This window comes from Petaurus breviceps, unplaced genomic scaffold (assembly GCF_028583685.1).
Source record: "Petaurus breviceps papuanus isolate PSGF00001 unplaced genomic scaffold, PetGlider_PUasm1.0 128, whole genome shotgun sequence".
Taxonomy (NCBI): Eukaryota; Metazoa; Chordata; class Mammalia; order Diprotodontia; family Petauridae; genus Petaurus; species Petaurus breviceps.
This window is the reverse complement of record NW_027185664.1, coordinates 11720715-11744971: the sequence shown is the minus strand read 5'-3', so window position 1 is coordinate 11744971 and position 24257 is coordinate 11720715. Positions and strand designations below refer to the sequence as shown.

The 24257-nt window shown below is 35.8% G+C and overlaps 1 protein-coding gene across 1 annotated transcript in view; it reads left to right on the top strand.

The window, feature by feature from the left end:
* The window catches only part of DCC (DCC netrin 1 receptor), a 1052419-nt gene that overhangs the window by 864807 nt on the left and 163355 nt on the right, over positions 1-24257 (top strand). Inside the window, exons 17-20 of the mRNA XM_069102085.1 lie at positions 361-456; positions 5985-6223; positions 11567-11705; positions 18931-19038. Of these exons, the coding sequence (XP_068958186.1) occupies positions 361-456; positions 5985-6223; positions 11567-11705; positions 18931-19038 (582 nt within the window). The remainder of the gene's footprint in view (positions 1-360; positions 457-5984; positions 6224-11566; positions 11706-18930; positions 19039-24257) is intronic.

Sequence of the window (24257 nt, the reverse complement as noted above, 5' to 3'; positions counted from 1 at the left end):
CACACACACACACACACACACACACACACACACACACACCCCACTATATATACCTAGGAGTATGAGTTGCTAAAGATAATTGGCAATATAAAATGTGAATCCAGGTCTTCTAAATCCCATTCTAGCTCTCCTTCCCATGCCTTTCATCCGCCTCATATACTAAAAGAATAGAGAGCTAACAACCCTAAGGAAGCACCGTATGTGAAGAAGGAAGGCCTGACAACTTTGACAAAAAATTCACTTATTCCTTGAAAACATCATTTATTGACTACGTTTATACTGTTTGTTTGGGGAAAATGTTCAACTGGCTATTTTGGAACCTAACACAGCTCTTCCATTTTGTTGTTATTTCTTCTGCAGAGCCAAGTTCCCATTATGTAATCTCCCTAAAAGCCTTTAACAATGCGGGAGAGGGAGTTCCTCTCTATGAAAGTGCCACCACCAGATCTATGACAGGTAAGTTAAAGATGCTGATCTTCTTGTTGCAGTTTAGTCAGTATGAGCATTCTAGTGAGTCATCAAATTCTATAATTTGGTACATATAGATATGCAGGCTGATTCCCTAATCTTTTTGATTGTCCTTAACTTTACATTCAACTAATTTAAAAGTCCCTGCTGTGTACCTTATTTCATTTTAGTTGAAAGTGATTAGTAGAAATGTTTTACTTTAAAAAAATAGGCTGAAAAAGTTAGCTTAAATGGGAAGAAGAATTATTCCATGTAGAATACTCCTAATTATTTAGGAACTTTTATCTAGGCCCTCATCATCTGGCTGCTGATTTGGGGGATTACTGCTTAGTCGAGTAGTATACTGGTACCAAAATCCCTTCATTCACCCTTGAAGGTTGAGGACAGAATGTCCCATGGATGGATTGACTCTATAAGAATTTTAAAATCTGTCTTCTCCATCGTGATCAGCACTGGACTCCAGCCTTTATAAATGTTACTTGCTATTCCATGCCTATAGGTAAAATGGAAGAAGAAGGTCAAAGTCTTGAGAAGGGGAAAAGAAAGGCTAAGGAAATAATTTTTAATCACATCTATGTGATGCACTAGTTGACAATGCTTTTTCTAAGTTTTACTCTACTTAGAGTAGTAGCTACCTGTGCAGTGTGATAGCAGGATCCTGAATGAAGTCTCTTCTCCTTTCACCAAAATTTGATTCTTTGAAATCCTGTGCTCTCAGCTCTCTCTTTAACTTAAGCCTTTTGATTCATATTGGAATGCAAGTAGCATTGAGATTGGTAACAATTTTCTTTGTCATCAGTCATTGTCAATCAAAGGCCTTAAACTCATCTCTATTTCTGGAGGCTCTCTAGAGTCTTGAACATTTGAAAAGGAAAGAATTAGGGAAGAAGAGAGAGAAAATGTACAGAGAATAGGTCTATTTCAGGTACCCTGAAGTCTTTTGCTTGTCTTACAGATTTAGTTAAGGGTAAGCCCTAGTTATTATTTAAAATACAAATGTGACAAACAATTTTGTAAATATCTGGTGGTTGAATCCAGTTAAACTGGTGGCTTTGAATTACCCAGTTGTGAGATCGTGTTGAACCAGATGTTTTTTGGATAAATGGTTTGCTTATATTAAAGCACCTCAAATAACATTCATCTCCAAATAAAGTGATGACTATAAAGTTATTTTTTGGTAATTGAGGTTAATGAGTTGGCTCAAACCCAAGTTTTAAACTAGTATTCTAGAATGATATTTTTGACTACCCAGGATTTTTATTTCTCCAGTTTTCTTTCTCCCTCATCAGCAAAGATTATTGAGGGACAGATCTATACATTATTTTTCTTTGTCCAATACTTTCTAAGTAAAGTACTACAGAAATAAAATTCTGAGAAGACATTCTGATACTGACATGCTTAGCTTGTGACAAGCTTTTAATTTTTTTCAATAGCTCTGTGCATCAGATTAACATACCAACATATGTCATGGTCCAATCATAGGACTTTCTGTCTGTAACTACTATCAAGTTAGGAATGTTAAGCAATAAAATTAATATGCTAAAGAAAGTCGAGACTTCAATGACAGGGGTTATTAGTTGATGATAATACAGAGCCTCAGCTAAGCTGAAAGTAGTTTAGTATGAGCTAATCAACCCTTTTTAACATGCTATGCTCTCCTTATCTGCCCCAGGCTTCATTGGTAAGCATATCCCATTCTCCACACATGGTTCCTAAGATGCCTATGGCTCATCAACTGTGTTTTTCCTTTTGTATTTCTAATCTTTATTGGGTTGTGAGGCAAAGAGATTTCAGAGTTTGGAATGGGACAGATGTGGAAAGCCAGTGAAAGAAAAATAAAGAGAATGTGTTCTAAAGAAGATGGACAGGAAAATAATATTCCTTCAGTATTTTTCCCTGGAGGATGACAGCATTGTTTGATTCTTTCCTTAAAATTCATGCTCAGTGTCAGGAACTTCTTAGCAGAAGGATATATAAGTCACTAAAAACAAAGGGCAAATAAAGAGATAGATGGGGGGAATTTTAGAAAGTACCTTTACCAAATGCATGCGCAGTAGTTGCATCTGAAAAAAAAACCTACTCAGCCTTTTTCTTCTCAAAAGTATTCCTATGTGGAATCTTGGAATATGCCTTACATAAAGGCAAAAACTAAAACACATACACCTACACGTACACATACACGTACACATACACATACGCAAGGAAATGCATCTATCTAGGTAGAGTTAAGCATGAGCCTGCTTTTATAAATTCTCATCTTCCCTGGAGAGAGGTTATAACCACTTACTGAGCTATTTCAATGGATCCATATCCTTTAAAAATCTTTACTAGATCAATTGAGTTTTGGAATTTTATCTTTTCTACCACATGTACAATGAGATAAAGCCAGGATGTGGGCGAAGTTTGTTGCTGCTGTTGTTTGAAATAAGGGTAATTATCATTTTCTTCAAGCCTGGTTTGTACCTTAGAGAGCTGTTAAATTCATGGGAGCCTATTGACATACCAGTCCAACATTAGACTTGTTTCAATTTTTAACCAAAAGGCTCCAGCCTCAGTGCTCGATAATTTATCTCCTCTGACATTAGCTCTCTCCTGGCTATGGCCACCAGAAAATCAGCAGTGTGAAGCACTCACTGGGAAACTGTTTTGGGAAAACTGTTCAACAGTTTTTCAGAAGGCACTTTAATTGTGCTTTCTGGGTAGTCTCTGACCTGACACTCCTGAGTGGAAAAACAAATTATCAAGATCTGTATGCAAGTGTCTCTCTAGAGGAAGTGTCAAATGAATGACAAGTTCATGTCTAAGGAAAATAAGTACTACTGAGAACAGATATCTTTTATTCAAGTGAAGAAATTCTAAAGTCATAGCTGGCCACACAGAAACATCAACCAAGGTGGATGTTTTTAAATATAAGGGAATCACTCAGGTACTATTTGCAGAAACTAAATTATCAAATCATTGCAAATAAATAATTCTTTTTTTTTATTTTTTGGAGGGGGCAAGGCAGGGCAATTGGGGTCAAATGACTTGCCCAAGGTCACATGGCTAGTATGTGTTAAGTGTCTGAGGTCATATTTGAACTCAGGTCCTCTTAACTCCAGGGCCTGTGCTCTATTCACAGCACCATCTAGCTGCCCCTACAAATAGATAATTCTAAAGTCCAGAAATACTTGGTTTCAGGATATAAAATTTTTGCTACTAATGGATGTCTAATCTTTTATTTTTGGTAGCTCCTAGCCTCTTCAATATTTTCTAAACTGGTACATTTGCTAGCACAACTAAATTTGAAAAACTGAGTTACTTGTCAACCTAAGGAAGGGAGAAACAAATAAACCTTCCCAAGGCAATAGCTCTAGGTTTGCTTTACTTTGGCTATCTTTGGAAAACTAGCCTTTAAAAACTGAATAATAATTAAAAAAACATAGGGTGGGACAGTATCTTCTATGGGTTAGAACACATACCCAAAAACACACACACATACACACAGACTACACTAACATGATGGATATCCACCTGATGTCCAAGACCTTACTGATATAGCACTGTCTTCAGTTTCTCCCAATCATTCATAAATTCATTTGATTTTAAAGGAGGTCTTAATGAAAGAGACATCAAAGGAAATTTGAAGAGCCTGAGCTCTGTCATTAAAATTTAAACACACATTATTCTTTCTTTTTCTTTTCTTTTTCCATTTTTTTCCTTTTCCAAAGACCAGAGTTCATTCAACTACTAAATAATTCAATGGAAAACAGTATGATGAAATAGGGATAGACGTATGAAATAGTCTGGACAAACTAAAGCAACCATCAGAATCAGCAAGGCTTCACTTTAAGTCATATTGTTCAAAATAAATAAATAAATAAATGAATGTTGTGGGGATATATTGCCATGTGCTAAATTCCACCTGGTGTCTTCAAATAAGCTGCCCATGACTAAGACTTATAATGTCATATCTCATTTATAAATAATAAGAATTAGGATGCTATTTTAAGTCCTTTTTTCCCTTTCCATTCCCCATCTGATGTATGTAGAATTGTAATTATTACTATCGTCACAAATGAGCAGTTATAAATCTAATTTGCTGAGACTAAAATGTAATGAAAGAATTTCAGAATAAATTTTGGTGACATTCCATCATTAGGCAAATTCAATTATCCTCTCCAAGAGTAAAATGAAGCATTTTCCAAATGCCAGCTGCCTATAAGGTATAGATGTTAGCTCTGTGACTCCTCCAGAGATATAGAGTGAAACTATATGATAAGGACAACAGGATCTTGGATTTTCTTAAATGAGTTAACTTGTTGCCTTGAAACAATATTGGGAAAACTCAAGATGAGTTGTCCACACTACCTATGTGAGTCCCTGGCTAAGACCGATTACTATGATCACTACCAGAAGACAACATTACTCATACCGTGTTTCCCCGATAATAAGACACTGTCTTATTTTTTTTTTGGACAGAAAAACACCAGAGGGCTTATTTTCAGGGGAGGGCTTATTTTAATGAACATTGACAGCAATTTAATAAACAGGTAAATGTGAACAAAAAAAAAATGTACCTTTATTCAATAAGCAAATCACTGGGGAAGAACAGGATGACGCGCTCACTGCTGCAGCTCTGATTGGATGCAGCTCGGAGCGTGGAGTGCGTTTCACTGGGGGGGGGGGAACGGTGCATACAGAGGGTACCGTAATGTAGCGTGTAGTGCAACGGATCACCTTCACTACAGTAGCAATCTCAATAGGGCTTATTTTCGGGGGAGGGCTTATTTTAGAGGAATCTTACACAGTAAGGGGAGGGTTTATTTTCAGGATAGGTCTTATTATCGGGGAAACACGGTACAAATTAATTATGTTGACACCCTCAGTAGAAAATAATTCACCTGGAACAAACCAAATCACAAACCAGTCAGGAAGGTGAATCACTATCACTGTAGCAAAGTGTGGAGTCACCAGGCATAGACTTGTCATTGTGAAATTCAGAACACTCCATTCTTTACTCTTGTTTCATGATTTCCAAATTTGAATGCTGATGTAGGATGGATTACAGGAAGGGAGAGAGCTGGAATGGGAGAAAATAAAAGACAAGATGTAAACTACTGAGATGAAAACTTTCTTCCATAAGAGGAAATTGATCACAGATTTCAAATTCTCTTTTGTCCCTCTTAATTTTGAGCTGTAAATATATTCAGAAATAAGTTTTCTGTTAATTCTTTTAAATACCAATTTATACATAAGAAGATATTTGCTTCTAAATATAATTTGTATATAAATGCAGAATGTATGAAGAATTGGTTGGAGTTGGCTTGGGAAAATATTCACTTATTATGAAATAGCAATATTACTTCTAATGTGTTTTCTGATTAAATTAATGACATGTTTTCTGTTCTTCTCATGTTTTCCTTCATCATTATTGCCATGCATTTAACTCATTGTGATGTGTTATCACCAATATTTATTTTTAAACTATTTTATTTATTTGTTTGTTTGTTTCATTTGGTGGGTTTTAAACCCAGATCCCATTGACCCATTGGAAGCTGATTTTTATCCTTTACCTGATGATTTCCCTACCTCAGTCCCAGATATCTCCACCCCCATGCTCCCACCAGTAGGTGTTCAGGCGGTTGCACTTACCCATGATGCTGTGAGGGTCAGCTGGGCAGACAACTCTGTCCCTAAGAATCAGAAAACAACTGAAGTTCGGTTTTACACTGTCAGATGGAGGACCAGCTTTTCTGCAAGTGCAAAATACAAGGTGAATTTCTAACTAATGTGGTGTATTATCAACCAAATATTTTTATTCTTTCATTCATTGTTGCACTGTTTTGAATGGTTGTTGGATTGTCAGAGAAGGCATGTTTATACTTTCTGAAGTATCTGGAGCGTTACTTGAATTCTACATCCCAAAGGTAGCAGTGGAAATGGTAATGATACTGAAAATTCTCCTCCTCATTTTTCCAGACTGATTTGTATATCTTCTCATGTTTTAAGGAAAACATTGATAATACTAAAGGAGTCCTGTTAAAAATATTAGATTGTAGTGCAGCTAAGTGGCGCAGTGAATAGAGCACCGGCCCTGGAGTCAGGAGGACATGAGTTCAAATCCAGACTCAGACACTTAACACAAAACTTGCCGTGTGACCTTGGGCAAGTCACTTAACCCCGAATGCCCTACCTTCCCCTCTCCAAAAAAAAAAAAAAGCAAAAGAATACTATAATGCATTTGGAGGTAATTTGTCCAAACACAGAAGTCAGGGTGGCTAGGTGGCACGGTAAATAGAGCACCAGCCCTGGAGTCAGGAGGACTTGAGTTCAAATCTGCCTCAGACACTTAACACAAAAACTAACCATGTGACCTGGGGCAAGTCACTTAACCCCAATTGCCCTCCAAAAAGCAAAAAAAAAAAAAAAAACCCCAGAAGTCACATGTGACCTTTTGCCTGAAAATGTTTATGCCTTTATGTTTGTAGTATCATCCCTTCAAACTTACAGCACCCTCTCTGAGGTAGAGAGAGAGGACCCAATATAGTATTACTGATTTTATTCTTATATTGAAAATTTGGTAGATTTCCAAGGCTTTCTCATCACCTTCCTCCAGAAATACTTGATACAAGTATGGCTAGAATGACCAAATGCTCAACTCCCACTGAAAGCTACCCTAGCCTACAGGTCATGTACAGGGAAACTTCAGCTCCCTTTAAACATTTTCAATTAGCAGAGACTGGAGAAATGACAGATACCACCTATAGACAAGGGAAAAATCAATCTATCAACAAATAGTAAATGAGAACTTCAAACTGTATGATACTGAGCATGTTATTTAGAAAGGAAGCACAGTTTAATGGTCATTGCCTAATTTCTTCTTTGGATATTAAGATGATATTTGCTTCAAACATTAAAGGAAAAAAAATTGAGAGATTGCATGAGCTAATGTAGCCTTGCTAATAAGTTTATAAGCCTCAGCTACCCACTAAGGAAAATTAGTAGCTTGACTCAGTCATGTCTTCATTTTCCTTTCTCTTCTGCTCTGATTCCTTACCATTGAACAAAGACAACTTCAAATTCATATTCTGGTTATTTTCAAGACTAAAGTATCCTTTGAAAATTTCTCCCTACAGATAAGCTTAAATATTGAGGGGGGAATGATAATACACTTATTTTTCTTAATCTCTTAGTATTATTTTCTGACTTTAAAATTGTAGAGAATCCATATTTCATGATAATTTTACTCTAAACCATTTAAAAGTAATTTTCTTTTTGTTATGTTACCATTCTAGGTTAGAAAAATCACCACTTAAATTCATATAGTGGTACTGATATAAGGATATGAGATAAGTAGCCTGTCTATCACCTTAATGTTTTAACCTAAATAAAGACAATATTATCAAACAAGGTATCCACAGGAACATATTGGAATATTTTTTAAACACAGTCCATATGCTGCCATTAATTGAGTTTAAATTTATTTAGAATAAGCTCTTTCTCCCTCATATATATATATATATATATATATATATATATATATATATATACATTTTGCTTTTTGGAAAGGGAAAGGCAGAGCAGTTGGGGTTAAGTGACTTGCCCAAGGTTACATGGCTAGTAATTAAGTGTCTGAAGCCAGATTTGAACTCCGATCCTCCTGACTCCAGGGCCAGTGCTCTATTCACTGAGCCACCTTAGCATCCCTCCCTCCCTTATTTTTAAATACAACCTCATCAATGTCCATCACTTGTGCCTCTTGAGGAATGCAATGAATTAATAAGCCTAGAAGATGATAACTCAATGAAAGCTTTCAAATATAACTATAGTACATCATCTGTAAAAATTCAATTCATAGAATGGATGTGGCTACCTGTCAAGCAGAGAACAAGGAAAATCCAGCAGAGTGATGATAGTTAGATTAAGGCTAATCCCAACTCCCAAAATTCCTAACAACACATAGATTATCATTTTGCATAGTTAAAACATAATTAAAATTTCCTCATAAAGTCCCTCAGTAATATAAATAATAGTCCTCAAATGACCTAAGGAAGTAATTAGTTCCACATCTCTAGAAGTCTTCAAATGGGAATCTGGGTGACCATTTTCCAGGGGTACAATTGAAGATTTGGATAGACATTGGACTAGTGGCCTTTTAAAGTTTATTTCCAATCAGATATTTTAACTCTCTAATGTGACATAGTCAAACACTTACCTGTAGTATCCAATAGCCAACAGTGTGCCACAAATGTTTAATTATCTGCTCTCCCAAAAATTAATGCATGCACAATACACTTTTACACTTAATCTTCTTTATTAACAATTTTTGTTTTCATTTTCTTAAGTCCAGCCAATCAACAAAACAACAAATCAAACCCTGATTTGTTTTAGAAATAAGCATTTGCTTATTTCTAAGGTGTAAGTTTTCATACAGAAAATTTAACAAATGGCTGTTGTGAGTCAGAATGAGCTAGATCCAGTATTCCCCTGCCTATAGCTGTTGTTTGAATTACTAATGAAAAATAAAGAAGCCTTCTCTTCCTTTCCCCCTGTTATGGATCATAGCGTGAAAGTAGAAAATGGAACAAGATTGGTCTAACTCCCCATACAAAATACCAGCCCTTATTAACCTTGACACTCTCCCTGGCCTCACCCAGAGGAGACAGAAAGAAAAGATAAAATAAGAAAAAGACAGTTAGATGAACAGTGGAAGGTAGCTTATAGACCATATCTTGTAGAATCTTACATATATTTAGAAATATAATTAATTTAAAGTTTTCTAAAACTGAATAGTAATAAAACATCCCATTTTAATCCTTTTTGAAGCATGTTGATAATGATTATCTTCTTTCATCTTTCCTATAACCATAAGTAATATATCAAACATTTGTTATGACCTTTTTACAGGTAGGGAAATAAGTCAGGCATGCTTGTTTCAGAAGCATATCGTCTTTACTCACTTCCAGCTACTTTAAGTTCTATTTTAAAGACTCAATTTTTCATTATTGAAAAAAAAAATAAAACAAACAAATCCTTGAGAGCTGAAGATCCAGGTCAGCCTGAGCATGAGTCTTTTACTTATCACCATAAAAATGTTCTATAGCAAACCAAATAGATCATTGATTAATCTAACAATTATTTATTGAAAACTTTCTTAAGTCAAGTTTTTATGATAGATTTTGATGCATAATGTATAGGAAATTATTACTTCATGCAAAGGGATTATGATCAATTCAAGAAAATAAGGTACTGACAGGTAGCTATAATTTGAGTCACTCTATGATGATGGTCACATGAGTGGTTCTTATTAATACTACATGCCCACATTATTTTCTTCATAGGGATATGAGTAATAATTCACAAAAATAGGTGTTTTTTTCTAAATATCATGTTCTTAATCAGTGAAGGGAGGTGCTGCATGGAAACTGGAAAACAAGTTCAACGCCATTTTGGTAATCATCTTAACTCAGAAAAATAACACATGTATCAAAAATGAAACCAAGATAAATATTTAATCCTGTGAGAAGTTCCAGCATCTAAATGTCAAGTATGGATCTATATTTATAAGGTTTATAGAGAGTTTCAAACTCTCCTCTTCCTGTGAGTGATACATATTAGTCGAGGAGACAAGGTGATTTCTTTTGAACATTAAAAACAATAAGGAGTGAAAACATATTCAACCTTCCACTAACATTCCCTTAACCTATTGTCAAAAGTCAAGAAATATCAAGGGATCCATCACATTTAAATAATTGTAGCAATACTCAGCAAAGCAATAAAATCCCTTTGTCCTAAATGTCATTTGTTCATCATTTATCATTCAGCTCAAGTGACCATATTTAAGTGTTTATGTTTAGTCCTTCAGTCCACAAGCATTTCTTTAATATTTACTAAATGCCAGAGTTCTAAGTTCTGGCAGTACAAAGAAAGGCTAAAACTGACCCTACTTTTAAAAAGTTTACATTCTAATGGGGGAGACAGCATGCAAATAACCAGGTACATACATATAAATACAAGATAGATAAGGAGGAATCTGAGAGGGGAAGGAATTTAGTAAAAGGGGATGATCTGGGACCTCTGGAGAAAGTGGTGTTTGCCCTGAGTATGAAGGATTCCAGAGAACTAATAGGCAGAGGTTTTTCATTATTTGGTCTATAAATCTTCACACCAAGAAATTAAAATATATATATTATATATGATTTATTGACAGAAATATATATTGTATATGTATATATAATATAACATGTACATGTATGTTTCTGTATTTATATACATGTGTATATGTGTGTATATATAATGTATATATGTGTGTGTATATGCATTTGTACTGACTTGATTTTGGCGAGATTAGACCACCCAAATAGAATGACTTTAAGATATTTTGAGTGTTATAAAACAGAAGAATAATATTTCTAGTTTTACCTTCAACTAATGTTTATTTTGTTCCTACTGAGTGTAAAAGAATATGATATATCCTCAGGGAGACAAAAATTAGCTAAGACAGCCTCTACCCATACGGAGCCAATAATCAATCTAAAAGGAAATAGCACATTTCCATAAGTAGCTACAATCCAAAATACAGTCTTGAAGCTCCATGACCAATATTAAAAAGTTTTTTTTTAATATAATTTTAATTTATTATAACAAAATTGAATCCAGTTTGATTTTCTGTTCTATACAAGCATTCTCTAAACTGAAAAAAGATCCTAGGATAAGGTCAACTGTGGCATGTCATTGTAGTTTACTTCTCTCAAGAACATGGCAGGTTCTTATATAAGGAAAGGTAAATCACCCTTTAGTATAAGAGTTTGCTTTATTGGATATAGTTTGCTTTACTGTTTATCAGGATATAATAAATAATATAATGAAAATATCATTATATCATATACATATATACATACACATATAATGTGTATATAATTAACCAGAATATAATGCTGTATCTTTGTACTTCTTCAAAAAAAAATAGAGCCAACTTTCTCTATTAGCAAAAATGCTTCTGTTGTGTTTTATTGCTGGGGTATTTGATAGTCTTTTTTTTTCGCATGTCTTGATTTACCATGTTGATAGAGTTCACAGTCTTTTTCTACTTGCTTTTTTTCCCCTATGTATATAGTCAGCAGATATAACATCTCTGAGTCACACAGCGACAGGCCTTAAACCAAACACTATGTATGAATTCTCAGTCATGGTAACCAAAGGTCAAAGGTCAAGTACATGGAGTATGACTGCGCACGCCACCACATATGAAGCAGGTATGTTAAATCAAAGCTGTTTAAGTGATCTGCTCTTGGAATTGACATTTATATTATTCTCTAGACTATTGGTGAGCGTGAACATCTACATTAGGATGGTGCTACTGTACATACCTTATAAGTCCTTATCCAAGACCTGGAATTTCGTGAAGCTTGGATACAGGAGCATGACCTATAACAACAACAATACCAAAATGATGATGATGGTGGTCACAACAACTAGCATTCACAGGGTGTTTTAAGGTTCATAAAGCTGTCTAAAAATATTATCCCATTTAATCCTCAAACAACTTTGTAATGTAACAACTTTGCTATTCCTATCCCAACATCATAGATGAGGAAACTAAGACAAACAGAAGTTATATGACTTGCCCACGGCTGCACAGCCAATAAGTATTTGAGGCGAAATTTGAACTCAGGTCTTCCTGATTTCAAGTCCAGCATTCTAAACACTGGATCACACAGCTATTTCAAGAAGTGAGGATAAATGCCATCTTTGGATTAGTTCTCAAATTTAGTATATTTAGTTACTGTAAAATCTACATCTTATCTCCTTGAATCTTTCTCTTCATTTTTACTTTATACACACAAATTCAGAAGGGCCAAACTTCAGTCTGTCCACAGTTACCTAACTAATGTTTAATAACTGTTTTACTTTGTGTTCATATATATGTATGTATATATAAACAGGAGTTTACTTTTACACAGATGTTCCAAATACAAGAGAAAAGGAAGAATCATTTCTCAGAATTATAAGTCTTGTTAGAGATGCTAAGCACATATAAAACAAAACAAAACAAAAATCTTGAATATTGAATACAACATGTTAAAATGTATAGGAGAATGTAGTGTAGAATAAATTTATAAGCACTAAAGAGACTTAGAATAAAGGAGTGATTAGAGAACATAGTCATCTGGGGGAATATCACCTTGAGGAAGTGAGATCTGAAGGTTGATCTGGTGTTAGAAAATGGGCCAGAAAGGAAAAGAACTAGACTGACAGATGGGAGCTTGTGATTTTTTCCTAAACCCACCATTGCTGTTGCTACTACCTCTATCTCCAGGAAACAGGCAACTAATATATCAAGAAAGGACATTGTATATGGGCCTCCCAGGCTATTAGAAAATGTTCCTGCTGACCTATTAGCAAGATAACTGTTTATTCTTAATTCTTAAAGAGACCTGGAGCTCCCAGATGGGTCCTAGAAGTCACTGTAAATAGGGCAGATTAACTAGAAGCCCAAAGTAATCCTACCTGAAATAGGCATGTCTTAAGACAAAGCAATTACTTCTGTGATCATTCAAAAAAAAAAGTTTAGGCTCAACCTTGGTGCTATTTTTATACTCCCCCCCCACACACACACATGTATAAAATATCTCACTCCCTGTATAAACCAGAGCTCATGTCTTCCCCTCCACTTAATGGCAACAGAGTGACACTTTAAAGCTTTTTTCAACTTGAACTAGTTCAAATCTAGGCTAATGAAATTCACTGAAATTTTACAATTTTATTTACTATGGTCATAAATATAGAGTTCATAACCTTAACTCGATTATGATGTGGAGTGGTTGGCATGTGTAATTCATAGAAATCTAGCATCCAAACAGGGCAGATATGAAGATGTTTTATTATTGGGTTTGTAACTTTATGTCATTTTTGTGGGAAATGACACTATGGTATTTACAAAGGTTTTTTTTTGTTTGTTTTATAAAACTGACTGTAAACCTTTTCTTTTGAGATGAGGTAAATTTTAAAAACGATGAATAGTGAACTGTGGTCTTCCCATGATACTTTTTTTAAAATATATCAAGCAAGTCCCTACTCATTAGGGGGCTCTTCACAGAGGGCTTACTCTTCTTTTGCAGGTCACCCTCCTAAGACGTTATAGAAGTTTTATTTTGCCATTCTCTAGTACTTTTTCCCAGTTTCAATGAATCTAAGCTTTTTACACAGTGTTCTGCTCAAGTGAGATCTCTCTAACCAGAACAGCTGAGGAAGTCTTCGAATGTTGTGCAGTGTCGAGAGTTGATATGACTTTTTTTAAATGAGCAATTTACCTGCTTTGGGGAGTACAAGTAGAAAAAACAACTGACCGACTTTTACATATTCAATAATTCAGAACATATGTGTGGGATGGAGCAGCCAAATTAATCATCTCATCAGTTTTGGGCCATAATGTATAGTCTGGTACTTGGGGAAATCTAGGTAGAGTAATCTGTTTCTAGGCTCTCCCCATTTCAATTTATCCTAAACACTATTGTCACATCAAGCTTCCTATTCATAAACCATTTATAACTTCCCATCGGTCAAGTCACTTAACCCTGTTTGCCTCAGTTTCCTTATGTGTAAATTGAGCTGCAGAAGGAAATAGCAAATCACTCTAGTATCCTTACCAAGGCAACTCCAAATGGGATCAGAAAGAGACATGACCGAAAACCGCTGAACCACAATTGCTTACTTAATGAAGGCCAAAGTTGATGGTCTAGATGTTCAATATTTCCCACAGTGCAGTCTGGACTTTTCAAGTTGTTTCTCTTACTAATAACATAGATCCGTTCACAAATGATCTCAAACTCTGTCATTCTCCATGGTCCAGTCTACTACTATGCTCACATCCATCCCTTCCCCAGGTATTTTTTTTTACATGCAAAAACAAGTAGAGGTAAAGAAATGTGTCAGTCACTTATCTATATCTGCTAAAGCTTTGTTATAATTTTTCAAAGTGCTAGAATCAGTCCATGAGATTCAACACAAAGACCAAATGTGCCTTAGTGTTGTTGGCTAGACACAAATTAGGGGTACATGCCTTAATTCTTAATTTTTTCCATATTCTCTTAACTCCCCATCCTTTGTTCACCCAAATTCTGTTCCATTTACTTCATCACAAACATTCAGAAAACCAGCTTCTTTAGACATCCCTATCCTACCTATTAGCAATATTGGGAGAACATCCATGGTCTTTTATATTTGAAAAGAGTAGGAAATTCATTGTTGTGGGTAACTCTGAAGCCTGTCCACATCAGCATACAGGTTTACCTCCTCAAAGTCTGTCTTCCAATCTTCTCAATTAACTCTCTGCTCAGCCTTTACTTGTTTCTGATAAATATTTGCCTTTTCTTATTTCTATATCTTTACTTATGAATTTTGGCTATCCTTGTGTCCCTATCTACAACTCATGAAAATCCCAGTCATCCTCTTCCCCTGATAATCTCTTTTTCCCCTTTGCTGCTGTGACTATTTATATCATTCATAAGTGACAACACCTAATATTATAATTATCTCTTCATATGTTTTTTCTGTCCTATAAAAGTGAATAAAGCGAGGCCTTGCACTTATGCCTCATTCATCTCACAATGTCTACCATAGTTTATAATAAACCTAGCTATATTTTCATACGTGCCCGAATTATTTTAGCTCTATTATGTCCACAATAGCAATTTAGTCTAATGAGAAAAGTATTGAACTTCAGGGCTATCAGGTGACTCAGATTTTGGTCTTGGCTCTGCCATTAACCATAAGAAGTCATTTAACCTCTTTGTCTCACTTCTATAAACCTACTATTTCTCACTTCAAGTCATGCCACAGGGATCAAGTGATAGATAATAACAATATGGGAAAATGAGAAATGAGTTGGCTTCTCTTAAAGTCAAAGGATAGTTATATTTACAGACATGGATCAGATGGAGATTGATATATAAGTGAAACTTAAAGTAGCATATTGTTACTTCAAATATCTTTGGGAATAAGTGAAATAGTTCAAACCCAGACTTTGGTAAAAACATAATATAGCATTTTGCTGGTGTTCAGTCATTCAGCCACGTCTGACTCTGTGTGACCTCATGGACCATAATATTCCAATTCTGACCATGGGGTTTTCTTGGCAAAGATACTTGAGTTGTTTGCCATTTCCTCCTCCAGTGGATTAAGGGAAATAGAAGTTAAATGACCTGCCCAGGGTCACACAACTGGTAAGTGACCGGTCAGATTTGAACTTCCTGACTCTAGACCCAGCCCTCTAGCAACTAAGCCACCTACCTAGCTGCCACCAATACAGAATCTAGATATCTGTTATTTGTAATCACTTATGTAATAAAAAAAAATGAGAGGTGGCAAAGAACATTGTATCAATGACTGCCCTGAGAATCAGGATGACCTAAGTTTTGACTGACATATATTGGACCTGTGATCACCAGTAAGTCACTTAACCTTTCAGTGACCTGGGTAAATTCCCTCAGACTACAAGTTATAGAAAAGTTATTAGTTTATATCCTATATTGGTGAAATCACGTGCCAGACAAAAACAAACAAATGAATGTTAGATCGTTAAAAGAAGAGATAAAAAATGTTTAATCAGCCTTGTTTGTTGGCATCTTATAAAAAGCACACATTAAAGTTTATTATAATAACCCACTTCTTTAATTGGATGATTCATTTTTTATACTCAAAAAAGATGAAGTTCATGGATCATTTTATTTTCCTTTATGCCTTCATTTAGCAAAATGAGCTGGCTCATCACCTTTGAGCTTCTTTTTACCCAGTCATCAGCTTTTAATATAAAGAAGGAAAAATGGTTCATCCCGACTAGTTTAAAAGGCACAGCCTTTTATCTAATGACTAACATGAACTAAAATTTTTAATAGCTTTCAATAACAGATAAAGGCCAGGAAGTTCATGACTACATCACATCCTTCCATAGGCAACTATCCATAGCCTAGCAACTATCTTGAATTGCTTGTGTGTGGTTTTTTCCATGTCTCTCTGGTAATCCCTTCTTTTAGGGAGCATTGTCTTCAGTGTTATCTTCTAGTGACAGTGTTGCTTTACGATTGGTAATTTTCCCTGGTATGGGGCCTTCATTATCATGCATATTAGCTCATAGTCTCCTTCCTCAGGAATCTAGGCTTGACCTAATTTATTATTTCTTATACCTCAGGAGGTCACATTACATAACTCATATGGATAGAACTGAATAGCAATAGTCTTGACATTGGGACCCCAGATGACTTGGAGAATCAGGCATAGAGTCATTAGATTTGGGAATATGAGTGGGTTTCTAGGTGAAAGATAAAGCCATAAGATTGATAGGTCCTTTTACATGCTTTGAAAATCTAGCTTAAACAATGTCAAGCTCAAAATCACAATTAAAGATCAACCAACAAGAACTTATTAAGTGCTTGCTATATGCCAAGCACTTTCTCACATGCTGGAAATATCAAGATAAAATGAAACAATTCCTGACTTCAGGGAATTTGCATTCTAATATGTACATAAGTAAATAGGTGTGTATATATACATACATATACACATACTCATTCCAAGTAGGTGAAAAGCAGAAGTAACTTAAAAGAATACTGAGATTCAGCCTGGGTATATATTTAAATATGTATATGTATGTATGTGCGTGTGTGTGTGAGAGAGAGAGATGGAAAGAGGGGGAGAGAGAGATTGATCCACAGAGATTAGAAGTGCATATTAGACTATGGACTGAAATATGTTAAAGTATGGAGAAGAAGGGGGAAAGAAAGCTGTAGGAGACAAGAGTAGAAAGGATGGAAAGGGAGGGGCAGAAGGAAAGACAAGAAGAGGGGAGAGAAAGAGAGGAATAGGTGAGGAGGAAGGAGAAAGTAATATAAGGAGAAGAGAGGAGGATGAGGGGGGTGAGAAGGGAGACACAAGACAACATGGTACAGGGAAAAGAATGTCCTACTCTGGAGTCAGAAGAACAGGTTTCAAATTATTTCTCTGATCTTGAATGATCTTGGGCAAGTCACTTAACTTCATTGAGGCTCAGTATCCTCATGTGTAAAATGAGAGCGTTAGACTAGTCTCTTCTCACTTAAAATCTGTGATCTAATGAGAGTGAGAGAGTGAAAAAAGAGTACATACAGAAAATAGCATAACATATATATTTACCCTGTTGTTACAACTCATTGGCACCTTCTGGAGAAAAGACTTAAAATTTCCATGATCCTTATGGGACCAGCAATTCACAAGAGTAAAAGGGATGTTTAATATACGTCTTCCTGATGTGTGGCAAAACTGTGCTGAACTTTAACAGATTAAATAGAAATCCTTCCTAAATCTGTACCTCATTGGTAGCTATTTCCTCTATAAATAGAAAGATTTGTCCTGTCGTCCTGAATCTGTTCTGCTCCCATCAAACCCTTTTCTTCTTATTTAGATTTTAGTGAATATCATCAGATCATAGATTTAGAACCACAAGTGACCCTGGAAACCATCTAGTCCAAATCTCCATTTTGTATACTGAGACCCAGAAAAGCTACACTTAATTTACAGGTTGAAAGAGTTCCCCACAGTCATACAGGCCTTGACAAAGGTCAAGAATTTGAACTCCATCATCTGACTCTGGAGCCAGTGCTTTCCTTAACACCACACAGCCTAGGCAGAGCAAGAAAGTGTTTCCATTTTAACTTGTAAGTCCTAAAATACTAATAAACATGTTCCCAAAGGGAAAAATATGAGACTGAATTGAAATCAGAGGACCCTGGTTTTATTTCCCTCTCTGCCATTTACTATTTCTATGACTTTGGGTCTCAGTTTACTCATCTGTAAAATGAAAGTATTTGACTAGATGCCCTCTATGTCTTTTCTAGCTCTAAAATTTATAATACTATGAGTGGTGGGTTAGTATAGATAACATTTTTTTTAATACTGAGCAATGAATTAATCCATATGCTAAAGGTAGTTAAAGAAGTAGGTAGGCTTATAACTTATAACTGTTTTAGATTTTCCATTGTAGAAATCAACTAAAAACACATCAATACTATGTGCTCTAGGGTGACTAGGTGGTGCAGTGAGTAAAGTGCTGGCCCTGGAGTCAGGAGAACCTGAGTTAGGATCTGGCCTCAGACACTTAACACAAAAAAACCAGCTGTGTAACCTTGGGCAAGTTACTTAACTCCAATTGCCCTCCAAAAGGCAAAAAATTTTTTAAAAATTTAAAAAATACTATGTGCTCTACTCCATAAAACCAGTGCTTTTGGCTTCCATAGAATGCCCTGAATATTTCTTCTCCCTTGGTCTAAATTCAGACATGGGGGGACAGAGAAGTAGATGGGGAAGGAAAAGAGGGAAATAAAAACCAAAAGAAACCTACTGTACTTGACCAACTACTAGCAAAGCAAGATCATGATTGAACATCCCATGGGTGTTTGTTTTCTTTCATTCTCGGTGATTAAGCTTTCTTTCCATCTCCTTTTGCAGCTCCAACTTCTGCACCCAAGGATTTGACAGTCATTACTAGGGAAGGGAAGCCTCGAGCTGTCATTGTGAGTTGGCAGCCTCCTTTAGAAGCTAATGGAAAAATCACTGGTGAGTAAAACAATGGCCATTCCCAAACTTGGCCAGTTCTTTTCTTCTGCCCTCAATTGTTTACTTCAGGGCTGTTTCTACTTCTCCCATTGTGTATTGTTTTCTGTCACAGCCTATCAGGGAACACCATGATTCACTTCTGCTTCTACTTCCCCCACCAACCAGTACAAAGGTCACTCTAACATTGATTTCCATTTTTGAGTTGCTTAAAGAAAGGGGATGGAATGAGAGGAGCACACACCCTGTGGATGTGTGTTTATAAGTATTCTACACCTAAATGTGTATATTATATATATATATATATATATATATATGTGCACATATATAGAAACAGAGTGTAACTTTTTTCAAAGTGTTGCTTTATTTTACTGAATTTTTTATCTTATTTTTTAGTATATATTATAAAGGATAGAAGTCTATAAGGAGGAAGGGAGTGGGAAGGCTATACAGAGAAGTGTAGTGATATAAAAACAAAAAAAGTAAAATATATGTGTACATGTATACACATATTGAACATATGTTCACATATAAAACACATACATATAAAACAAGTATATAGATATATAATTGTTACATATATAATTATATACATATACATGCATGTAAAAACAACAAAAATATATGTATATATATAATTTTTGTTGTTTTTACATGACATACATTTGCCCATCTCTCCATCTCTTTTCCCCCTTATAAAGTTCCATACTTAATAGTATAAACTAAAAAAGAAGAGAGAAAATGTTCAGCAAAATCAAGCAACACATTAAAAAGAGCCTAAAGTTATGTATGACGTTCCACTCTGTTCTACAGAGGATGAGAGTAGCCAGTAGATATACCCCAGAGGGAATATCTTTTCATATCAATTCTTTGGGGTCAAGTTTAGTCATCATAATTCTTCAACATTCAGTTTTGATTGTTTTGGTGTTTTCTCCCATTTGCATCATTGTAATCATTGAATATGTTGTTTTCCTGCTTCTACTTCCTTCCTTTTGAATCAGTTCGTCTAAGTCTTCCCATGCTTCTCTCTGTTCATCATGTTCGTTACTTCTCACAGCACAGAAATAGCCCATTACATTCATGTAATTGGTTAGCAGCTCCCCAAATACTGATTTCTACTTCTTTGCTACCACAAAAAAGTGCTGCTCCCTTTTTTCGTTAATTGCAGAAAAATGCACTGATACAATTTTTTAATACAATGCTTCTATTCCAGAAGGGTCCTGAGGTCTACTGCTCAGCAATTAGTGTCTAATAATTAGTAGCTTGTCTGAAAATGATGAAATTTAAGAGATACTTAATGCTCACATATTTTAGCATTTTGGGGGGAATACCAGATTTATTGGAAGGGTGGTAACTCCTTGCCACCGCCTTAGAGTCACAAGGCTCAGAAAAGGCTTACTATTGACTGACACAGATTAAGCTTAATGAATGTTTCCCAGTGGAAGATTTTATTTGGCCAAATATTGCTGATAACATCAATGCCTAATTAAAGCATCCATTAGAATCCTGTAACATTAATTTAGTATGAAAAATATAATAGAATTCTATCAGGAGTTTTGCATTTAAATTATCGCTCTAGGCTTTTAATAGATGTCTCCATAGCATATAATTATTATTAAAAAATTATACAATTTGAAATGTGCACATTATAGTCTAATTAACTTGAACCACTGGATTAGGCACATGCAAGTTTCACTTTTTGTTTCCATAGCAGAGGTAATTTCTGCTATAGTTCCATTACATGCTAACAAAATAATGGAAGCATTTAATGATAGCTATATGGTCCATGGGAATGTGGGTCAGCTGATGGATTTAACTTCATGCCAGTAACCTCCAGAATCTTACAAAATGAAAGAATAATTTTCACAACTTGTGGTTTAAATTTAACTCGAATACTTGTTTTCTCTAAGAAATCCCTTTGCCTGCAATCACCAAATAGAATTCTCATTTGAGCTGTCAGATTTAGCAAAAGAGAGGCATAAAACCCCTTCACATACCCTGTGCTCAGCTGTCAGTGTGCCAGGCATTTTGAGGATCCAGCTAGTTCTTTCCATTTTTTTCTTTTAATTTCAGTTTCCTCCTTGTTTCTAATTGTGTGTGCACGTGTGTGTACACACAAATACATATATGCGTATGTTTGTATGTGTACATATATGTGTATACATAAAGACATATGCGTGTGTACATACATATGAACTTGAACTGTTGCATCTTCTTCTCTCTCTCTCTCTCTGTCTCCCCCACCCCAAGAAGTAAAGTCATGTGGTCATATTGTCATTATAAGTCAGAGTTAGGACTGGAATGCAGGTTTCCCTGCCAACACTTTAGTCACTATACTGCACCATGTCTTGCACTGTTATAAATGCTTATGTAAAAGCATATGGGAGGTTTTTACATTGCAAGTTGATTAAGAACTATGGCAGAAGTTGACAAACAATGATATGTACTTTCTGCTGGAGGTCTTTCAGATCCTATTACTACCACCCCCCAAGTCTTCCCTTCTGCAATTATCTTTTAATTAAGTATCTTAAAATTGAAATCACTCTAGCTTTTGTTGAACTGTTAACAATAGTCCCAACCCTAGCCTAGGTGGTTCATTTATATTTTATATAATATATTTGATATTTATATTTTGATAACTTAGAATGAGTGCAAATTGCAATTTTTTTCTATTCTTACCAAGAATTCTGAAGGTCTTCCCCTTGCAGATTGATATCTTTGGGGTGGTAAATTGATCCATCTTTTGTCTCAATTTCACCCAGACCCTAGTCATTGAATGGGCATGACTTCAGACAGACTGTGACTTAAGACTTCCTTATTTAGGAAGGCCATGGTCACCCACTGCATCCTGGACCATAATCATCTTGACCTTTGTCTTGTCACTGAATTTTGATGACTCTGGAAAAGAGATCGAGGCTGATGACATTGGGTGGTTTTGCTTCACTTATGCCCAATTCACATGCAAGACAAGACATGACCCTGTTACGTCTTTGATCTTCTTAGAGAAGTATAGAGAATGAACAACAATCTTCCATTTCTTGGCATAAATTTTGTGCTGGCCCTAATTATTTACATATTTTCTCCTCCTTTAGAATATTTATACTTTGAAGGCAGGGACTATTTGTTTATTTATTTGTTTGTTTGTTTGCTTTTACCTTTCCTTGTATTCCCAGTAGCCCAGTGTTTGGCAGATAGCAAGCACTCAGTAAATCCTTCTTGATAATTTGCTGATTATTCCTAAAACTGTGTTCTGCATAAAAAGGGCCATGCATTCTAGATAAGAAATAAAGTTACCAACCACTGAGTTACCACTGATTATTTAAACTGATCTCCTCAGGTTCATGGTAACTGATAAGATTCTTAGAAGTCATTCAAACAGTGATTTTGTTGAGACAATAACAAAAACTCAAATCTCAAATCACAAAACATAGATCTACACTATTAAATTCTTTCTGATGAATTTACATTATGTAGTGTGAAAAACCTTACCAGTATCCATATTGCCCCTGTGTTCTTACATTGTTCTCACTACTTAAACAGTTATTCACACATAGTGAATACATTTAAAAGCTACAGTGATGTTTAAGACAGGAATGTGATACTTTCTACCTTTCAAAGGCCATTTTAAATGGCACCTAGTTTTTCAGAGAAAGTGTGTTTATCCTTTTGAAGTATCGTGACTGTACAGTGGAGAGAGGCCAGGAAATACGTATGATCAAACCAGCATCCAGCACGGGAACTGAACTCTTCAATTCCAGTATAAACTATCACCAAGAAAAATGGCTAGGAAAATTATCTTGATTCCAAATTGGTAGGCAAAGATTTCAGGTTTTGTAAGCTAATTCTTCCTTCTTCTCTAGTTAAAAAGTACAAAAATGTTTGGGTAAGTCACTAAGGTCAAATACCCATGTGCTTTCTTAAGTAGTTTGTCCCCACTTTGGGGACACTCTTGACTTTTTACATATTCCATACAGGACAGTACAAGACTCGGTTTTTTTGTTTGTTTTGTTTTTATTTTGTTTGCTTTTGTTGGATATTCTTACTATAAGAGGAAATCAGTCAGTCAATCAATAAACATTTATTAGACTGTGCTAAGAACTAGGGATAGAAATACCAATAGACAGTCCCTGAACTCAAGGGGCTTACAACCTAATGGGGGAAGACAACGAACAAAAGTAAGGTGAAAAGCAGGTCAGAGAAGAAGGTACCCGGCAAGGGGGCATGATGGAGAAGTCCAAAAGTTTCATAGTTGGTGAAAAGTGGAGAGCAAACTGTGTTGGGCCTCCTCCTGAAATAGAGTTTAAGGAGATTAAAATCTATCTTTAGAATACCTTCTTCCAGTAATGTCAAGCAGAACACTGATGATTGTGTAACACTGCAGTGAAGTGCTGCATATTCAGATGTAGCAATGACGGTACTTACAATGGCCTTTATTGTGTTAGTCTTGTTTGTCCTTCATTCTCAAAGATAACCACAACGTCAGGAAGGTGATGCCGCGACTTGCAAGTGAATTGGATCAAAGTGAGACAGGGCTGTGCAAGGTCACCGACCGCACTTTCTCCTCAGGAGCCATCTAGGTTCAGTGGCGAGTTATATAGATCAGGAGACTGTGGATGGCCCCGGATGCAGAGGGAGACCTTGGTTTTTTTAAGTTAAAGTCTTTCCCAGGTCTCAGTTTGACTGAGGTAATGCCCATTCAATGATTAAGACTAGATAAGAAATGAAGCAAAGAATGGCCTCTTTTACCTAGTAAAAAAAAAATTTAATCTGGGAGAGGAAGACCCTCAGGGTTTCTAAACATAACAGAAAAAAAATTGCTATTTGTCTTCACTCTGAGTCATTAGGGCCCAAATAATGACCAAGTTGGGCTTGGACTGGTACCTATTGTTGGTCAATCAATGAAAGCCAGAGTGATTTGGGTTTAAAGCATGGTTGAAATCTAGCCCAGACACCCCAAGATATCTTGTGAAGTTTCACTGTTCAAAATTTCATTCTTTTGGGCAGAGAACCTTACACTTCATGTGGACAGAAGGATAGGAAGGAGGAGAAGAGAGGAGAGGAGGAAGGAAGGAGGGAAGGAAGGAAGGAGAGAAGGAGAGAAGGAGGGAAGGAAGGAAGGGAGGAAGGAAGAAAGGAAGGAAGGAAGGAAGGAAGGAAGGAAGGAAGGAAGGAGGGAAGGAGGGAAGGAGGGAAGGAGGGAAGGAGGGAAGGAGGGAAGGAAG